The sequence below is a fragment of the Pipistrellus kuhlii genome, unplaced genomic scaffold, assembly GCF_014108245.1.
Source record: "Pipistrellus kuhlii isolate mPipKuh1 unplaced genomic scaffold, mPipKuh1.p scaffold_m20_p_4, whole genome shotgun sequence".
Classification (NCBI taxonomy): Eukaryota; Metazoa; Chordata; class Mammalia; order Chiroptera; family Vespertilionidae; genus Pipistrellus; species Pipistrellus kuhlii.
In genome coordinates this window covers 782,288-801,600 of record NW_023425540.1, presented here as the reverse complement: position 1 = coordinate 801,600, position 19,313 = coordinate 782,288, and the positions used below count along the sequence as shown (strand labels likewise).

Here is a 19,313-nt window from a genome sequence, read left to right as displayed (position 1 = left end):
GCCACCGCAAAGCCTGCCCACCCCCCGTCCCTGGTAGGAGAACCCGACCAGCCCATGTCCAAGCAAATCAACGCCCCCCCAGACGGCGCGTGGCCATCAGGAGCCAGGAAGCAGTTGGAGAAGAGCCAGCCTTTGGGTCCGCCTGGGCATGAGGGGCCGTGCTGGCAGCAGGCAGCGCTGCATGGCAGACGGGAGCCGCTCTAAGGAGCTCAGGGCATGCAGGGGCAGGGGGCAGACGTCAGCTGAGAGGAGTGAGCATGGGGTGGCCACGGGGGAGGCCACACGCACACACCACACACCAGGGGAGCTGCAGGGAGCAGGCGTGTACTCACCGCCAGGAACAGCGCGCAGTACATGGAGAAGGAGGAGTGGCCCGAATAGAAGGACAGCCTGCAAGAGAGGAGATCAGCTTGTTCTCTCCCAGGGGCCCCAGCGCCCTCTTCCCCTTTAGAGCCAGCTCCGGGGCGGCCGCGGTGAGACTTAGGATGCCGAGTCCGGGAGCCAGCTCTGACACCAGAGCTGGCCCAGGGCCTGCCTGCGTCACAGGCTCGGAGCACGCTGCAGACTGCTCTCCACCGCACGTCGGCGCTGACGACCCCGCCCCCGAGCACTCAGAAGTGACTGCTCTTTACCAACAGGTTCTGAGGTCTAAACAGCGATGGGCTAGCATTCTCCGTGGGCACACGTCCAGCCTTGGGCTCCTCCAGGCTGTCGAGGCTGCTTTCCCTGCGACAGCCTGGACTGGCCTGTCAGACACCCGTTCGGCCCGCAGAGCCTACAGCATCGCCTCCCTGCGCTGAGACGGCTCTCATCCAGGCTGCAGTGACGACCAGTCTGCGGTCCGTCATGATGCCAGGGAGACAAAGCTGCACCACGTGCTTGTAAGCCGAGGGCGGGAAACAGAGGACGGGCACAGCGAAGAGACCAGAGCCGGCGCTCAGCTCGGTGCCGGCCGCTGGCACCCACTCTGAGCCGCACCAGCATGCAGGCACCAGCCCGGACACGCACCTGCCCTCCTTCACTCGGAGCGGGTTCCCTCGGCAGACGTAGTATTCAATGTAACCGTCGCTGCAGTTGATCTTGGACCAGTCTATGTCGCAGACGTCCAGGAAGTGCGGCCGCAGCCTGCCGATGGAGTACTTGGCGATGTCGGTCAGGGACTGGCTGGCCCCTGCGCCGAATAGGAACGTGCCCACGGCCTTGTAAATGGTGGCCACGTAGTTATTCCTAATGAAGGAATTCGAGTGCAAGAGGTTACAGTACACACACACGACTTCTCCGATGGCCATCTGGAAAGGAAACGGAAAAGCACGTTAGAGCAGCAAACGGGCACTTTAAACAAAACTAAAAATAAATGAGAAAATGGCAAACAGCGTTTCCCCTTTACGAATGCAGCGCGCACTCGGGCTCGAGCACACGAAGGGTGCTGGTCCGCCGCGGAGCCGCTGCCAAGGCAGTGCCGCCTGAACCACGGTGGCCGCCTCGCCTCGCCTCGCCTCGCCTCGCCTCGCCTCCCCTCGCCTCTTGTGCTGGAAGGAGAGACAGCGATGTGGACAGTCTGTCTCAGAGCACGGCTTCCCCAGCTGGAACTCCCTAAGCAAGGCCACAGCTTCCTTCTTCCCGACACTCCGCACAGCTCACAGCCAGCATGTGAAAAGGGGAGAAAAAAAGGTGGAAGAGAATTTCAAGGAGCAAAACATGGAAAATACAAGCAGGGACCTAACCCTGAGGCCAGTGGTGCCGAGGGAGTGGGAGGCAGGTGCCGGTGCGCCTGTGAGAGCGCAGCCCTGATGCCCCTTCTCCCGGAAAAACGTCCCCTGCCTCCTCCCACTGCCCCGCAGAGCTGCAGGCCGGCCGCCCGGGCCTGAGCAGCGGGGACCAGCTCGCAGCCGTGGAGGGAGGTCAGAGGCACAAAAAGTGTCCAAATGCTTGACAAGTCCACACACTAACACCCTGAAAATCTTACCAACACCCAACGGCAACAGTATGCCAATTACATCTGCTAACAACGCAAGCCACACTGGCTGCCTGAGTTCAAACCGGCGCCAAGCAGTCCGCTGCCGAGTCCCCGCTTCCCGAGACCTCCTGGCTCCCTGCTTCGATCCACACGATGGTTCTCTGAGCGGTGAGCGGGCGAGCCTCACCACCTCACAGGAGCTCAGAACCGGGCCCAACGTCCCTCCGTCCTGGCCGCCCGGCTCCTAAACCCCTCCTGAGCCGGAGCCCTGCCGCGCCCATGGGCCTTCCTACGAAAGCAGGTGGGTTTCCAGCTCAGCCGCCGGTGACTCAGCAAGGGCGCTGAGAACTGAAAAGGCTGCCTCGGGGCAAACACGGGGAGCCCACTGGTGGCTCCTGGCTGGGTGCCGTGGGCAGACCTCGCCTGTCCCGACAGGCCCCGGGGAATGATCTCCCTGCCGCCCGCTCCGCCGCCCAGACGCTGGGGCAGCACCTGACCGACCAGCAGACAGACTGGGGTTGGCTGTGGAGCTGGTCGTGGACCACGTACAGCGAGTTCGGAGCGAGGCGGCCCCGTGTGGGCAGGGAGCCCTCCACGCCCGCTGTCGCTGCACCGGCGGTCAGCCACCTTCCCCAGCGAGCACTCCTGAGCCCGCACCACCGTCAGCACGGAGCCCTGGCTCTCGCCCTGGAGAAGGAGGGCCTAGGCGTGCTGGAGCCGGGCGCAGGCTCGGCGGCCCACAGGCGCACTCACATGCAGCTGCGGGCCGGAGAGAGGGACTCGGACACTGAGCAGGCAGCCGGCCTGCATCGTCTGAGAGAACGCCCCCAGTGGGAGGGTGTGTCTGCGGACGGCACGGGCAGCCATCTTTTTGTTTCATTCACTCTCTCCTGCTTTTGAGCCACCTATGTCCACGCTCAGCCTGGGATGCCCACACTCCCGTGACCTAATCTGTGGCCTGATCTCGTGTTACTCACTCAGCCTAGAGAGAGGAAAGCATTCACGAACTAAAGAAACGGGGCACAGGTCTCAGCCACAGAGAGCCTGCTGTCTGCACGTTCGTCCTCGCTCAGCCCGCCTTCCCACGAAGGCGTCCGGGACCTCTGGCCTGTGCCCCCCTCTGACCACCGCGTCTCCACTCTCCTCTGTCCCCCTCAGCCTCAGTCGCTCACAGCAGCGCAGGGGCAGCCTCGCTGGCTTCGCAGGGGATGCGGCCAGCCTGGCCTCGCCCTCCTCGGAGCAGCCATCCCTCGTGCTTGTGGGTGTTTGAGGATCGTCTGCATTTCACATCAAAGGCCTGGCACCAGTCTGAGTGAGGCCTAAAGGCTTTTTTAAAGAGAGGATTTACTTGCAGTAAATGAAGTGCAACAGGCACTTCCGACCACGTGGGCCTGGAGGGAGCCGAGTTAACAAATAAACTGCAGTTACTCGACACCAGCACCAAACCACTGCCCTCAGCAGTCTGTCCCGGCTGGTGTGTTGGCAAGGGCTGCACTTCACAGCCCGGCGACAGGCGGGCCGTGGTGTAGAACGGACCCTCGGTTTCCTTGCTGTTACTCTCAGCAGGAAGACTACGTGCTCATGGAGGCTGACACCGTCCAAGCTGCGCGTCGCTGACGGCACAGGAGGGCTGGGTGCTGGCGGCTGGCACCCGGCCCCGCAGAGCCACTGGCTGTCCTGCAGCGACTTCAGCAGCTGTGCCTGCAGAGCATCTGCTACCAAGCGAAGCCCAGGAAGGAGGCTGCTATCTGCACCTGTAACAATCATCTCCCAAAACACGGACTGAGGACACCCTCCTCGCACCCACCCTCCGTGGAAACAGCAGAGGCGCGGTTTCTCCCCGTCAGTGGTAAACCCCAGCAGGGACACTAGTTTCTAACCCTCGCCCTCCCAGGGGAGTCTCCGAGGTCACTGCGTACCCCGAGCCAGGACGCCCCGAGGAACGGCGCCGGCTGCTCAGGGCCTCGGGCTCAGGAGACCCGGGGCAGAGGTTTCCTTGTATCGAGAGCGACTCACCTGGGCGCTCAGGCGCTGTGGCTGTTCCTGAGCGAGGCATCACATTTCTGAATTAGGAAGTGTCTGCATTTTTAATTAATTCCCAAAATGACACAGCACGAGGCTGTGATGGTGGCCTATCTCCTGGAGGGGGCCACATTTCCCGCTTTTAACTGAGTCCTGAAGCACAGATCCTAGCGCCTCCTCTGGGCCTGAGGCCTCCCGCAGAGCGGGGCTCGCCTGCCTGACTGGGGACAGTCCCTCCTCGGTCACTAACTGCCAGAGCTCCTCGCCGGTCCTGGCGTGCCCTGAAAGTCCTTTGAAGTAAAAGTGGGTTAAATGAAGGCTTAACATTAGTTAGCAAGTTTTCTTTTCCAGAACCAGTCCATATACACAGATTCATTAGGTTACAAACCAACGTCTAACCTGTGTCTAAAGCAGGGACATGGATACTGACATCCACTACTGCAGGGTTACTAAAGGAGGGAATCGGGCCCCATCAGTCACAGGGGCACAGACTCGGCGAGCTCTTCCAGTTACACATTGCTATTCTCTCGGTCCCACCTGACGTAAATGACATCTGGATCAAATAACAGCTTTAGTCAAAGGTGCACACACATACACACACGTGCGCACACACACACGCACACACGCATGCACACGCACACTCACGCACTGTTTCAGGTTCTGCACGCAGTCATCCACAGACAGCCACATTCAGCCACCGACCAGAGGGAGAACGTGAAGAAGTGGATGAACTTACGACGATGATACTGAATGGAATGAGTATTCCCCCCAGTAACGCGTAAGGGATGGTGTCGTCCTTGTAAGGGTACTTGATGGACACGTCATTACAGAACAGTCCTCGCTGGAAGGGGGTGTGCCTTGTAGTAAGAATTGCAAAAGGCAATCCAGCTAGCAAAGGGAATAAACGAAAACATCGTTAAAAATGGAACATCAAATCACATCAATGGCAACCATGGCCCCAGAGGCTGACGCGGCTGCCACGGGAGCGAGTCAGCAAGGCGAGGGCGCAGCAGTGCAGGCGGGAGGTGCAGGCAGGGCCCCCTCGGCGGCTCCCACGGCGGCTCCAGGCCTCCAGGCGCCACTACACCCAGAGGGACCCTTCCCTTCCTGCCTTCTCGTGCCCTTGGCATTTCACCCGTCTTCACGCTGTTTGCAACCATCCGTCACCGACGTGGCTCCCAGAAGCGACCCAGCACTGGCCATCTCAGGTCTAGGCCACACCACACGCAGGCCGTCCCCGGCCAGGCCACCGAGGGCTAAGGAAGCTCTGCCCGGTGCTGGGGCTGTCACGAGGGCACAGCAGCTGGGAAAGGAGCCTGAGCTTCAGACCAGGTCTCTACGAAAGACCCTGGTCACGCACAGGAGCGGCACCAGACACTGCTCCCGCGGCTGGGTCCCCGTCACCTCCCGCCCCCTGGCTCTAGCTGACGTGGACCGGAGAAGCCCTGCGCTGTTTCACCGAGCTCGGCAGACCGCCGACTAGGACTATCTTGCACAAAAGACAGTTTAGCAGAAACCTCAACACGCCGTCCGCCCCAAGCGGGGAGGGTCCCCCCCATTCCCCCTCCCCACAGTGCCGCTCCGCCAGGCTGACACACTAGTGCTCACGCCCGACCACTCCAGTTCTCACCGACCAGGGAGCCGAAGGCCGCCCTCTGCTCTGCGGCCGGCGGAAGGAGCGCACGTCCCCGTTTCTCTCTCTCCCGGAGCACCGGCCACGGCTGCTTCTTCGGGGAAGCACCTGGCCGGTGGGAACTCGGCAGTCTTTAAGGCGCTCGCCGGGTTCCCAGAGCCACGTTCTCGTATTATAAAAGCTACGTTTTAAGAAAAACCCGACTGGAGCTGACTGTGCCCACTGACCTCCCCATCTGCCCGTCTGCATTCAGGTTCCGACACCAGCACAGACTGCCCGGGTGCCAGCCTCCCCACCCACACCGCGCTGGGCAACTGCTGTTTACGGGGACCCACCACGTCCAGCACTCGCTTCACTCGCGAGAACCCACACAGCACACACCGCGCGTTTCTGAACTGCGTTCCTTTTCCCAAGGGGACTGCTCTCCGCAGCAAAAACAGGCCCCGAGCACAGAACCCGAGTCCACATCCGACCAGTGCCTACACCGTGGCAGGTTTTATGTCCTTGTTCTCAGAAAAATGCTCACTTACGGGCCCACATGTACTGAAAACTGTTTTCAGGAGCATATTCATTAAGTTGTGTGTTTTCCCCTTCGACACAGAAACTATGTTAGAAATTATTCTTAGTGTTTTCAGAATAGGAGAAAACAACATGAAGTCACACACAGGTATAATGAGTCCGTTTTTAAAAACGGGAATATCCTAGCGGACAGATACACGTAGATCCATGGTGCGAGGTTCTGCTGGACGCGACAGGACACGGAGCTGAGGCCACACAGGACACGCCGTGGGTCTCTGCCCCCGGCCGGGCCGCTCATCGCTGCCGCCTGCTGACTGGCCTGTCACGTGGTGCGTGGCGTTCTGGGTGCGGCTGTCACTCACGTAACGATGAGGTCATGCCCTCGCTCCGGTCACTGCGCAGTGTGCTGTGGGCACACGCGACGGCTGGTCCCCGCTCCGTCCTCCATGACTGGACCCTGTAACACCCAGTTCAGGCTGGCTGACACGTACGTACCGTGTCGAATGCACAGGCCTCGGTGGAAGACTGCCCGCTGCTGTCCGCAGTGGTGAGCCCACGAGAAGGGCCCTCTGCATGCACACTCTCACGGACAGTCACCGCCTCCCCGCCCCCCAGCCGGTGAGGACACATCACCAGAGCGTGTGACACGGACACTTGGCTTCCACACTCCAACCACAGGCCCCTCTCCCGCCGCCAGACAGCGACGAGCAGCAGCCTGGCCCCGTGTGTGTCTTAGCAGGAGGACTGGTGACGGCGTCCAGCAGACAGGGCCCTGGCTCACGGGAAACCACGGCAACCCCAGGCTTCTCCCCGGCAGAGGCTGATGTCTGCTCCTTTGTGCCGCAGGGCCGTGAGCCGCGGGTGCCCGGAGAGGGGCGTGCGGGCTCGGGGCTAAGAACCCTGACAGGTGCCGGGCCCCGAGACCTGTGGCGAGGCAGCACCACCTCCTGGAACAGACTCTGAGCAGAGAGGGCGACCACCAGAGAGGGAGTTCTCAGGCTCCAGCCCTTCGCCGACGCCTGACCGGAAGGGGAGGTGCAGCTGAAGGCGGGACCCCAAGAGCCTGAGGCCCCGCTGCCAGGAGGCAGGGCTGCCACCTGCCGAGTCGTGGCTGACTGCGGGGGGAGGCGTGAGTGTGGAGGCACGTCCTCCAGCAGCCTCTGAGATCTCCCTGTGTATTCGCCAAGGGGAAAACTCCGAGAGGGAAAGCCAGCTGTGAAAATACATTTGTCCAATGATGCCGCAGGACCTGACATACAGTCATACTGATGTGCTGATGCCTTCTTTCTTTTCCTCCTGCTTACATCTACAATAATAAACGCATCGTATGCTCATTAGACCGGGCTGCGCGGGAAGCCGGTGCCGGCAGCGGGGGAAAGAAGGCCTACTCCTTGCATCGGGCCTCCAGTGTGACAACAGAACTCTGGTGACTGCTGTATACCGCAGCAACCACCAACCGAAACCACACTCAAAGCACAGGCATTTACAACATCCACCACACTGGCACCCTGGGGTACAAACCTCACAGAACGTGTGTGCTGAGTGACAAACGCAGTGAGGGAAGGCAGAGGCCTCGGGGAGACACACGGAGGAGTTAACAAGGGGAAGGGTCCATCTCTCCGGGGCCGGAGCTCCTGTGGAGATTCCAGCCGGCCTGCTGCAGACACACTAAGTGCCTGTGGAAAGCTAGGCGCCCGGGGAGAGGAGAGCTCTGGAAAGGGGTCATCTCTGTGCTGGACAGTTCTAGAGTTTCGACAGATTGCGAGTGTCCTAATCGTATGCACACTGAGTGACCACAGTCCGTGTTTATTGACTTGCTAGAGGCCCGATATAGGAAATGTGTGCAAGGGCCTGTTTGTTCTGTAAGGCCAGTCTGCAGTCTGGTCTAATTGGCATATTAGCTCTTTGTTATATGGGACAGTTCACTTTCCACATGCATTTCCAGTCATCATGGTGCAGTTTAGGTCACTGAATAATCCAATGTCTCTTTAGGAGTTTGTATGTTGGCCACACACACACACACACACACAAACACGGCTATCCTCTATTATTTTAGGCTGAACATGTTTACTACAAGGCTGAGCTATAGAATAACAAGACCTAAGAAAACCAGCTACTCACAGTCCTGTGAAATCACTGGCACATGCAGAGAGCAAGTGTCCTTTCCCCAGACCACACACATTTAAACTCTAGAAGTATATGCCTTGCATACAGGGGTTTGGGGTTTAACTTCCTTGTTACTATCGTTACTCTAAAAGTTGCATACAAATTCAAGCTTCTTTTTCTAAAAGTAAATGTGTGAGGACCCGGGAGGAAAGGTACACAAAGCCAGGGGGAAAGGAACATTTAGCGTGAAACTGGATCCTTAAGTCCCAGAAAAAAAACCTTAGGCCAAGAAGACACAAAAATCAATCGTCTTCCCATTAGCTGAGGAAGAAACAGTACAGAGTGCCTTTGTTTTTTCTTAAAGAGTATGGACCTCAAATTGTAAAAATTAAGTTGATGGTTTAAAATGTTCTATCATCCAAATTCCTTTCCTCATCATTAAGTTACAAAGCATGCATCTGAGTCACATCCAACACTAGTCATTTCCAGAAAACCGCCTTCTTCACCCAAGGTCACAGGTAAACTGAAAACACACACACACACAAGTCCGCAGCAGCCCACCAGCCACTGCACACGCACCCTAGCCACATGCACATGCATCTCAGCTACCGCACACGCATCCCAGCCACCGCACACACTGCTCCTTCTTTCACTAGGAACACGTTTTCATTAAAAAGTCTTTGCAGGCCATCGCTCCAATATTGGGAAAAAGAATGCAAGGATTTACCCAAGTCTTTTTCCACTACTTTTTGAAAATGTAGCTGTATTTTTCCTAACTTAGCTGTTTAATATCTATAGTAACTCAAAAATGTTCACCATACAAATAAGTAAAAACAAGGCACAGACTGAATGTGAGTGTAGTCCCAGGAACGCTGACCAGCTGGCCTGGCGGGTGTGGCCGGTGGTTGGAGCTTGGTCCTGTGCACCACAGGGTTGAAGGGTCAAGGGTTCGATGACCAGGCGGAGCACACACCCAGGATGTGGGTTTGGTTCGATCCCTTGTTGGGGTGTGTACAGGAGGCAGCCAATCTCTCTCTCTCTCTCTCTCTCTCTCTCTCTCTCAGTAAATAAAAACATATCCTCTAATACTAGAGGCCAGGTGCACAAAATGTGTGCACTGGGGGAGGGGGTGTCTCCTATTAGAAGAAATCTATCAGACATCAGAGATATAAACTAGAAAACCCAAGAAGTAGGTTATCACTCAGAGGCAATGTGGGGCCCACCTGGAAAGAAAAGCCAACCTCCTGCTGTGGAAACGGGCTGCTGAGCAAGTCCACGCCCTGGGAAGACAGGCGGCAAGAGACTAGGACAGAGGAGAAAGCCGCCCGCCCCCGCTGTCTGCGTCCAGGCACCTGGAGACACAGGGGACCCCGGATCCGGAGCCCACAATGAAGGAAGTGAGCGCAGCTGCTTAGCTGTGGGGGGACTTCGCCTGGAAGGGAACGTCCCAGGTGTCTGACATTATGAAGCCCACCCCCCCAGACCGATGAGCTGCCCTCCAGCACAGCACCTCGAACCCCTGACCAGGCTGAGGCACTCTGAGGGATCTAGTCTGCATATGTGTAATTCCTCAGATTTAACACATAAACCATCTCCTTCCTATGGCCTGGATTCCCATGTGATAAATGATAAGACAGGCAGCACCTTAGCTCGGCATGTCATTTACCAGCACGGAACGCTTACCGGCTGACCTAGCGTCTGCACTTTGTCCTGAAAGGAGTTGCTCCAGATGCCTGGGTGAGCCTCCGTGCTAGGCAGCACCCTAATGCTTCGGAAGACCCACTCGTTCCCTGGGGCCTCGCACCCCTTGTCCTGGAGAAGCTGCCCCTCGTGAGCACAGGGCCTGCTGCTCGGCGACGGCTGTCCGCACACCTCGCCGGGAAGACCTGGAAGGCCAGCCGGCCTTACTCCAGCGCCATCACTCCACCCCCCTCCAGCACCACACGCCAGCGCCACCTACCTACGCGTGCATTTACTTACACAGGAAATGGGTACCCCAAGCCCCAGTACGGTGAGCATGGTGGTGGAGACGGTACTGTCATGGTACGGGTACTGGATGCTGATGTCTGTACAGAAAAAGCCTCTCTGAAATGGGTATATGTAACGCAGATTTAGAACAGCCATGGGCATGGAAGCTGTTGGGGAAGGGAAAAAAGACACACATGGTTACAGTCAGTTCGCTTCACCGGGAGGTCAAGTCTACCGAAGGGGCGGGTCTTAGCACATTCTGCCAGTTCTGGAAGGAACCCAAGCTCCACCGGCCAGAGTGAAGCGGGCAGCAGGCAGGCCGCTCGTCCCCCCGCCTCACCGAGCACACGTGCTCCGGCCCGGGGCGCCTCGGAACCCCGGAGGGAGCCAGCTGGCCCCGGGGAAGCAATTTCGTAACCAATTCACTTTTTATTGAATTGCTTCATATCTTAATTATATTAAAGAAAAAAGAAAACTTAGTAAATACGTTTAATAATCATAATTATCAAAACAGCCAAATGTATTAAGGAGGGCGGGTATAAAATTTTGTTTCACATTAAAATTTAAAATATGGTTAGAAAACAAAAGAAACAATAAGTATATTTGATAATAAAAACAGAAAGAACCAAGCCCTTTGTATTCCAAAGAAAAATTTTAAGTTTTTTTTTTTTTAAGCCCTGGCAAGCCTCCAAAATCACTATGACAAGCTACACAGGAATAATGTTCATTTGAGATTTCTCACCCAAATAAAATGAAAGCCAAAGAGAAACGAACTTCAGTCAGTAGCTCCGCAGTCCACTCCATGCACATGCTCAGGCTTTGCTTTAACAATCAGATGCTCAGGTGTCTGTCTCTCACTCACACTGGCCACGGCCAGGCCCCCTCAGGACGGCCAGTGTGACAGCTGCAGGCCAGGCCACACACACATGCAGAGTCAGAATGCACACTCAGGGATTGTTGTGGAAGTGAAACCTGGAGGTATTTTGGGGGAAGGGGCTGATGAAATTGTTCTGTATCTGGATTGTGATGGTAATTCTGCAACTCTAAGCATTTGTCAAAACTCGAAGAACTGTACAACCAAAAACTCAATCTACTGTGTGTGGAATTTAAAGGAAATACCATAAAAGACAAAGCATGACTAACTTCTAAGATGGTTTAACAGGCCCTCTGGGAATTCAGAGGTCACCCTGAGCTGGAACAGCTAAGAGGAAAAGGCAGATGGAGAGAACGGGTAAACCGTGGGCAGCAGAGCCGCGGGAGGAGCGGTCGGCGGCCGGGGCGGCCGGGGAGGCCAGGGAGACGGCCCAGCACACGGACAGCTGCGCAGAGCGGTGCTCACAGCCAGCATGCTCGTGTGCTCACACGCCAGGCAGGAGCGACAGGCACTCACCAGCCTCCCTCCCCGGGGAACAGGGACCAGACCCCCATTGGTCACATCCATCACGGAGGCGCAGAGCTGTGGACCCTGCTGAGACCAGCACGGGGGACCCAGAGGGCAGCACAGGCTGCTCTGGGGGGGCATGGCCTCAGGGGGCGGGCGGGCGGGCTCAGGACCAGGCAGAACTGGGATGGGCGACGCAGGACGGCGGGGAGGCCTGCCTTCGAGGCGCTCGCTCGGCATGGAGCCGTGACGGTCCCAGTAAAAGCCTCTGCAGACTGCTCTGACCCTGCTGTCTCTTCTATCGGGAGGACGTGCCTGCAGACGCGCATTCAAGGAGAAGTTCTGGTTTGAAATACAGGCCTCCAAGGAGCGTGTCCTGGAGGAGGAAAGTCTGTCCCTCTGCGTGGGGTCGGCCACGGCGTGAGACGGGGCTTCAGGGTTACATGTTTAAAAAGCAGGAACGTGGCTGGAATGCCGCTCTGAAATAGCGTGGCAATCAGCGGTCAGTGTGTGCTGACCAACACGGGAAGGGGGCGTGCGGACCGGCCCAGAAGGCAGGCGGGGCACTGAGGCGGCGACTGGCAGAGTGTGGAGTTGGGGGGAAGGAAGTGAGTTCAGTGTTAAGAAGACTGACTTTGGGGTGGTCTGCACCTTCTTAAACCGCAGCCTCATCTCCGTCTCCCTCACCCCAGCCCTCAGGGCCCAATCACACAGAACCATTTGCTGGTGCCTGAACATAGTATGTTTTCAAAACCACAGGTGCCACCTGGCCGGCAAGGTTGACCACTGACCTGTGAACCAAGAGGTTACAGTCCAATTCCCGGCCAGGGCACACGCCCGGGTTGTGTGGGGTGTGCTGGGGATTCTCTCTCATCATTGATGTTTTTCTCTGCCTCCTTCTCCCTTCCTCTCTGGAATCAATAAAAATACATATTTTTAAAAACCATAGATGCCTTGCCCTGAGTGGTTTGGCTCAGTGGATAGAGCATTGGCCTGCGGACTGAAGGGTCCCAGGTTTGATTCTGGTCAAGGGCCTGTATCTTGGTTGCGGCCACAACCCCAGTGGGGGGGGTGCAGGAGGCAGCTGGTCGATGTTTCTCTCTCATCGATGTTTCTAACTCTCTGTCCCTCTCCCTTCCTTTCTGTAAAAAAATCAATAAAATAAAAAATTTAACAAATCAATTAATTAAAAAAAAAACACACCACAGGTGCCTTAATATATAGGACTAGCGGCCCGATGCACGAACTCCGAGCCAGGGGCTCAGCCCCTGCGGCCCTCGCAGCCCGGCTTCGTCCAGAAGGCCGTCCAGTCTCATTAGCATGTTATGCTTTTGTTATTATAGGTTATTACAGATGGGCAAAAGTAGGTTTACAGTGTGAATGCGTAAAACAGAGTTTATTCTGTGTTATTATCACTAATAAGTGTGTCATTTCCCCGGGGAGGCCCGGCGTGGGAACAGGTGGCGGCTCACTGGGACCCTCGGAGAACTCGCCGTAATGCACAAGTGAGCACACAGGCAGCACACGCCTGAGGCACGGAAACCACAATCTGTGCACCAGCAACTCCGGCCTGAAGAGTCGTAAGGGATTTCTCTCCAGAAGACTCGTGAGAACAAACCAAGGAAAGGGGAGGTCAGCGAGCTCTCAGGCCCCAGCCCACGAGGGAGGCACTTCCAATCCTGCACTGACAGTCCCTGCTCACGCTCCACGGGGAGCACCTCACACGGCAACTGTGGACACGGGCCTGCACCGACAGCGGGTCCCGGGCCCTGCCAGCCCGCGCGCGAGCCGGCTTCCCACAGAGCTGCCTGCCAGGAGCACTGCTCTCCCTCTTCCCCGAGAAGGGAAGGTGGACCCCAATTCAATCTGTTACCTCCTCCCCTAGCTCCCCCAGGCCCGCGGCTCCCCTGCAGGGAGGCGGCAGAGAGCAGAGCAGGAACCCTTCAGCCAGGCTTCGCCATCACAGCCCCCTCAGGCCGGCTCCTCCAGCCGCCTCTCCAGAGCCACTAGCCACGGTCAGACCTGCAGCGGCCACAGAGCGCACACGCACACACGCACACACACACACGCACACACACGCACACACACACACACACACACACACGCACACACGCGTGAGCACCCCGTCCATGCAGCACAGGCTGCGCTCCAGGCCCACTCCAGGCCCGGGTGAGACACTCACCACTGCACCACGTGGGACACTTGCTGTCACCCTCAGCTCAGAGCGTGATCACATGGCCCGTTCCCGTAGCAAAGGTCAGCTGACGGGAAGCCCTAGAATAACCAGGCAGCCCGCCTACAGGACACTGAAATAGCACCTGCTGGCCTGCAGCCATGTGTAACCCCGAGTCTGTCTGTCTGTCTCTCTCTCTCTCTCTCACACACACACACACGCACACGCACACGCACACACACGCTCAGGCAAGGCTGCTCTGTGGTGAGGACCAAAGCTGCTGTGCGGGTGACTAGGTCTTCACGTCCCGGCCCCCAGGCATGCCCGAGAAGACCTGCGTGAAGGATGGATGAGGGCCGCCCTCCCGCCCACCGGCCCTGCACGCAGCACGGCCACCCGCCGCCCTCATTTAACACAGGCATCTGCACGCAGACTGCCCGCCCGGAACCTGGGAACAATTTAAACCTAACCAGTAGTATTAGTATTAGAACAAGCAACTCATACATAGCAATATGTCCAATGTACCGACAACAAGGCAAAATGGCCTGCAAGAACGTTACGATTAGTATTTCACTTGTATGAAAAAGTACTGGTCTTTGTGTCTAAAACAAACATTAGAAAGCCTAGAAAAAGACATAACCAGCTTCCAGGTAGTCAACTGCAGAGACGGCACTTACTATAAAACCAGACAGACACCTCACTCCCACTGCACATACTTCCGCATTTGAATGTTTTATGACAACAAAAAAATCAAGATCATTAATTTTGACTTTGAAGAACTGCTTTATCACCATGAAAATGATGTTTTTTCTTTTTTTGCTGTGTTTCCTAAAATTATGCTACAAATGGCACTTACTGAAAAAGCTCTAATCTCAAAAGCGTTTAATGTTTCTATGGAAAAGTGAGAGCCTTTCTCGAGTGCCTACGATTGCCAGGCGTTGGCCTATACATTCTCTCTAACAATTTCACGAAGGGAAGACAGTGCCCAAATTCTGACATTTGAAAACTTAAAAATCTAGGTCATAGGTCTAGAAAAGCTAAAATGTAAATCATAAAACAGCCTGAAGTGAACATGAAAATACAAATCAAAACTTAAAGTGCAGCCGAGACCGGTTTGGCTCAATGGATAGAGCGTCGGCTTGGGGACTGAGGGACTCGGGTTCGATTCCGGTCAAGGGCATGTACCTTGGCTGCGGGCATATCCCCAGTAGGGGGTGTGCAAGAGGCAGCTGATCGATGACTCTCTCTCATCGATGTTTCTAGCTCTCTATCTCTCTCCCTTCCTCTCTGTACAAAATCAATAAGTTTTTTTTTTAAAATATATTTTAAAGTGCACAGCTAAAACATTACACATGAAAACTAGAGCCTTAAACGCATACCTTAGAAATTAATGGAACATTCAGTTACTTATTTTTAAAAAGCTCAGCAGAGTGAAAGGAATATAGAACAGGAATGAATACAATGGAAAACAAAGGAAAAGCCAGACGACCTAAACCAAGTGAGCTCTGTGCTACTCGGAGCTACCTGAGCCGTTTTTAGAAAGTTCTAGTCATTGCAAACTTAAGGGATGTCCTTTGTTTGGTGTCTAATTCGGTTCAAACAAAATGCACCCCGTTTTCTCGCTTTCTTTGGAAACAGGTGCTGCGATTCTTCCCAGACCACGGAGAGCCTCCTGCTGAGGGACAGCTCTGTGCCCCCTTGGGGAACGGGTGTCCGGTGTCCGCAGGAGAGGGCCATCAGGCTTTCACCCACGGAGCACACGGATGTGCCAGGGGAGAGCCACAGCACATGCGGACACGGTCCTGCTGGCTCTGCCCTCGACGCAGCGCCGTGCCAGCACTGCTGGGCGCTCACACGGGCACTCAGGCTCACGACGAGTGTCTGCACTCTTGGAGCAGCGGGGGCTGTGCCAGGCGGTGCGGCCGGGCCCGCGGGGACACAGCCATGCCCGGGAAGAAGACCAGGCCGCAGAGCCCACCACAGGGAGGAGCTGCGGGGAGGAAGGGCCAGCCGATGCAATGTGCCCAACAGGAGTGCCTCTCACGGCCCCCGCCGGCCCCCGGCGTCACTGCTCCAGCAGGTAAAGGTGAACATCCCAGCAGCTGGAGGTGGAGATCCTGCCCCGGGCCACGCGGTCAAGAGGCCGTGAGCCCACGGACGCCCCGCAGGCCAAGGACAGGCGCCACTTCAAAGAGCCGAGTAGGAAGAGGACGGGAAGCAGGTCATGGAGGGCTGACAGAGGCCGCAGCCGTGGGAGGAGCAGCCTGACAGAAGAAAGGGGTGAAGGTAGGAGGAGAGACAGTGTAATTATCCGATAGAATAAAGATGCAATATGCAAGTGGTCCTTACTCGTTACGCCGCCGTGAAGCTTAATGGCCGACCACGTCACTACCGGATCACGGATCAGCAGGAGGGTGAGGCAGTGAGCTACAGGAGGGGGCAGGGCACAAGCTGTGAGAGGGGGTGGGGGAGCTACAGAGGGCGGGGCAGTGGGCAGTGAGCTACAGGAGGGGGCAGGGCACAAGCTGTGAGAGGGGGTGGGGGAGCTACAGAGGGCGGGAAGTGGGCAGAGAGCTGAGGAGGCAGCGGACAGCTACTGGCGCACAGATTTGTGCGCAGGGCTACTGGTCTTCTAATGAAAAGGAAGGGAGGGGAGAACTGCCCGCACTTCAAAGGCAAATTAGTTGTTTTGTTTTTGTCAGTATAGGGAGTGGGAGGAGGTGATGGGGGGAGGGTTAGAATAAGGGTGGGGAGCTAGCTCCAAGGGAGCAGGGAGGAGATGCCAGCACAGGGACAAGGCCACCCCCTCCAGGTGGCTCGCGTTGTGCTGCTCGGCAGTTCAGTCAGGCCCGGGTCCTCTCTAGCAAAGCCAAGTCCAGTTATGAGCTGGCCCCACCCTCTCCCAGGCTGCACACTGCCCTTGGCCCTGTGGCCGATGGCAAAGGGGAGAGAGGGCGGAGCACGGACGCCGCCTGTGTCTGCACACACCGCATCTGCCCTCCCCACACTGGCACGCCAGCTCCAGGCGCAGCGGGAGCTGAGCTGTGTTCACGGACAGATCCCAGCACCCAAGTGAGTGCTTAACGCCAGCAGGCCCTGGGCACAAGCTGAACAACAAAGAGCACCTTGTAAAACAGGTATTATCACCCTGCCTGACAGGCGAGGTGACTCAGAGAGGACCACAGCGTGATCACAGCCGCCGTACAATACAGGAGACATCAACCGTGCCCACGCCAGCCGCCCAGCACGGCCGCCCAGCACGGCGGCTCTGTCCACGGGCCGGTGGCCTGGGTGCCTCTCCAAAGAGCTGAGCAGGAAGAGGACGGGACGCAGGTCCTGGAGGGCTGACAGAGGCCGCAGCCGTGGGAGGAGCAGAAGGGAGGGGTGAATGCAGGAGAGACAGTGTAATTATCGATATAATAAAGAGGGGCCGGGGAGCCGCGGGTGGGCGCTGACCTCACTGTCAGCGGGGCTCCAGGATTAGCAGGTACCTGTCTGACGCTCAGTCCTGAAAGCACTGGAGACAGCACCGCCTGCTGGAAAGTGAGGGGCGCGGGTGCGGAGAGTCCCCAGGAGGAGGCGCACGAGTGCTGCCGCTGCCAAATGCAGGCGAGGGGGGCCTGAGCCCAGCCCCGCCCAGCAGAAAGCTAGGGGACAGACATCAGGCGAGGGGAGGAGGCACCAGAGTATGGGGGCAGCAGAGCTGCGGTAGGAAGGGTCTGACCCCAGGAAGTGAGAAGTCCGCACGGCTCTGAGCGAAGGCCTGAAGCTGCACTTGGCACAGATGAGTCGGTGTGCAGACACAGGGGAGGGGGAGGTCAGTGGTAGAGGTGCCCTCACCCCGAGGTTTTCAGTGGTCAGCCTGGTCCACAAGTGTGAGGCAGAAAGCTCCGCCGTCACGGGGAGGGGTGGGGGACCTGTCCTGTGCCGTCCTGTAGGGGTCAGGACGTTGCGTGTCACTGCTGGCTGCTGCGGCTGACCTGAGGGCGCCTCGCTTGTGAACTGGGGGAAGGTCCGTGTGCACAGGAAAAGCCCAGCACATACGGGGCTCAGTACGCTCCGGCTCAGGCACCCCTGGGGCCCGGGAGGCACTCCCGGTGATGGGGGTGTATTTGAGAATGACTCGGCGATGGCACCTGCCTGTCACGGCGAGGCACCGCTCTCTGGCTGGCACGCTCTCCTATACAGGACCAGCTGTCTTGCTGGCTTTTGTTTTGTGCTTAAGTTGGACAAAGGGGAAAAGACACTGAATGTAAGTGACATTTACCAAAGAAGGTTTTCACTTTCTGTGGTTTTCTGTCAACAATTACCTATAATATCCTCAACCCTGGAGTCTGAGTCCATTAAGACACTTAAAATAAGCACGTATATACTTACCGAGCTTTTTAAACACTCCCAGTGACCGTGCGGGCAGGTCTCCGTTGCGGACAAACACAGACACGGATCTGTCACCTGCTGTCCCGCCCCGGCCGGAGGCAGAGCCAGCCGCACACCCTCCGCCGCCCGCCACAGCTGTCCCTCCTCCCCAGAGGTCACGGCAGCTCGGCCACGGGCTGGGCTCCGCAGCGAGGCGGAGGCTGACGGACGGGGTGTGGGGAGAGACGGCTGATTTGTTTTCTACTTGACTTTCTCCTCGGCCCTGATCAGGAATCTATTCTGGGCTTCTTTGGTATTTGAAGCGACAGCTATAATAATTTCTCAGCCCAAACACACGCCATTGACATGGAATTAGAGTTTGGGGGTCACACAAGCACATTTTGAAAGAGGCAAAAACGACAGCAAACCACATAGTCACGTGCAGTACATGAGCGGCTGTCCCGTTAGAAGTGAAGGATGCTGGGTGCGGAGGCTGCAGGGCACCATCCCATGGATGTGATAAGAGAGGTGGCTGCCCAGGGGAGGGCTTGGGAGGCAGGGTCTGGGAGGGAGAGCCTGGGAGGGAGGGCCTGGGAGGGAGGGCCTGGGAGGGAGGGCCTGGGAGGGAGGGCCTGGGAGGGGAGGATCTGGGAGGGTCTGAGAGGGAGGATCTGGGAAGGGAGGGCCTGGGAGGGGAGGATCTGGGAGGGAGGGGCCTGGGAGGGAGGGGCCTGGGAGGGAGGGCCTGGGAGGGAGGGCCTGGGAGGGGAGGATCTGGGAGGGAGGGGCCTGGGAGGGAGGGCCTGGGAGGGAGGGGTCTGGGAGGGAGAGCCTGGGAGGGGAGGGTCTGGGAGGGAGGGCCTGGGAGGGAGGGCCTGGGAGGGAGGGCCCGGGAGGGGAGGGTCTGGGAGGGAGGGGCCTGGGAGGGAGGGCCTGGGAGGGAGGGCAGGATCTGGGAGGGTCTGAGAGGGAGGATCTGGGAAGGGAGGGCCTGGGGGAGGGGCCTGGGGGGGGAGGGCCTGGGAGGGGAGGATCTGGGAGGGAGGGCCTGGGAGGGGAGGATCTGGGAGGGAGGGGCCTGGGAGGGAGGGCCTGGGAGGGAGGGCCTGGGAGGGGAGGATCTGGGAGGGTCTGAGAGGGAGGATCTGGGAAGGGAGGGCCTGGGGGAGGGGCCTGGGGGGGAGGGCCTGGGAGGGGA

The 19,313-nt window shown here is 57.6% G+C and overlaps 1 protein-coding gene and 1 long non-coding RNA gene across 3 annotated transcripts in view; one reads left to right on the top strand and one right to left on the bottom strand.

The window, feature by feature from the left end:
- The window catches only part of PLPP1 (phospholipid phosphatase 1), a 33,587-nt gene that overhangs the window by 1,900 nt on the left and 12,374 nt on the right, over positions 1 to 19,313 (bottom strand). Inside the window, exons 2-4 of one of the 2 annotated variants that reach the window (XM_036409179.2) lie at positions 10,218 to 10,372; positions 1,009 to 1,289; positions 333 to 390 (exon numbers count right to left, since the gene is read on the bottom strand). In XM_036409179.2, coding sequence (XP_036265072.1) covers positions 333 to 390; positions 1,009 to 1,289; positions 10,218 to 10,372 — 494 coding nt within the window. Of the gene's footprint in view, positions 1 to 332; positions 391 to 1,008; positions 1,290 to 4,715; positions 4,868 to 10,217; positions 10,373 to 19,313 lie in introns of both variants that reach the window. The other variant, XM_036409180.2, reaches the window with a different exon arrangement.
- On the top strand, positions 7,235 to 18,031 carry LOC123651218. The gene is made up of 3 exons (XR_006739773.1): positions 7,235 to 8,421; positions 11,356 to 11,358; positions 18,017 to 18,031. It is a non-coding gene; the product is annotated as an uncharacterized LOC123651218 (long non-coding RNA).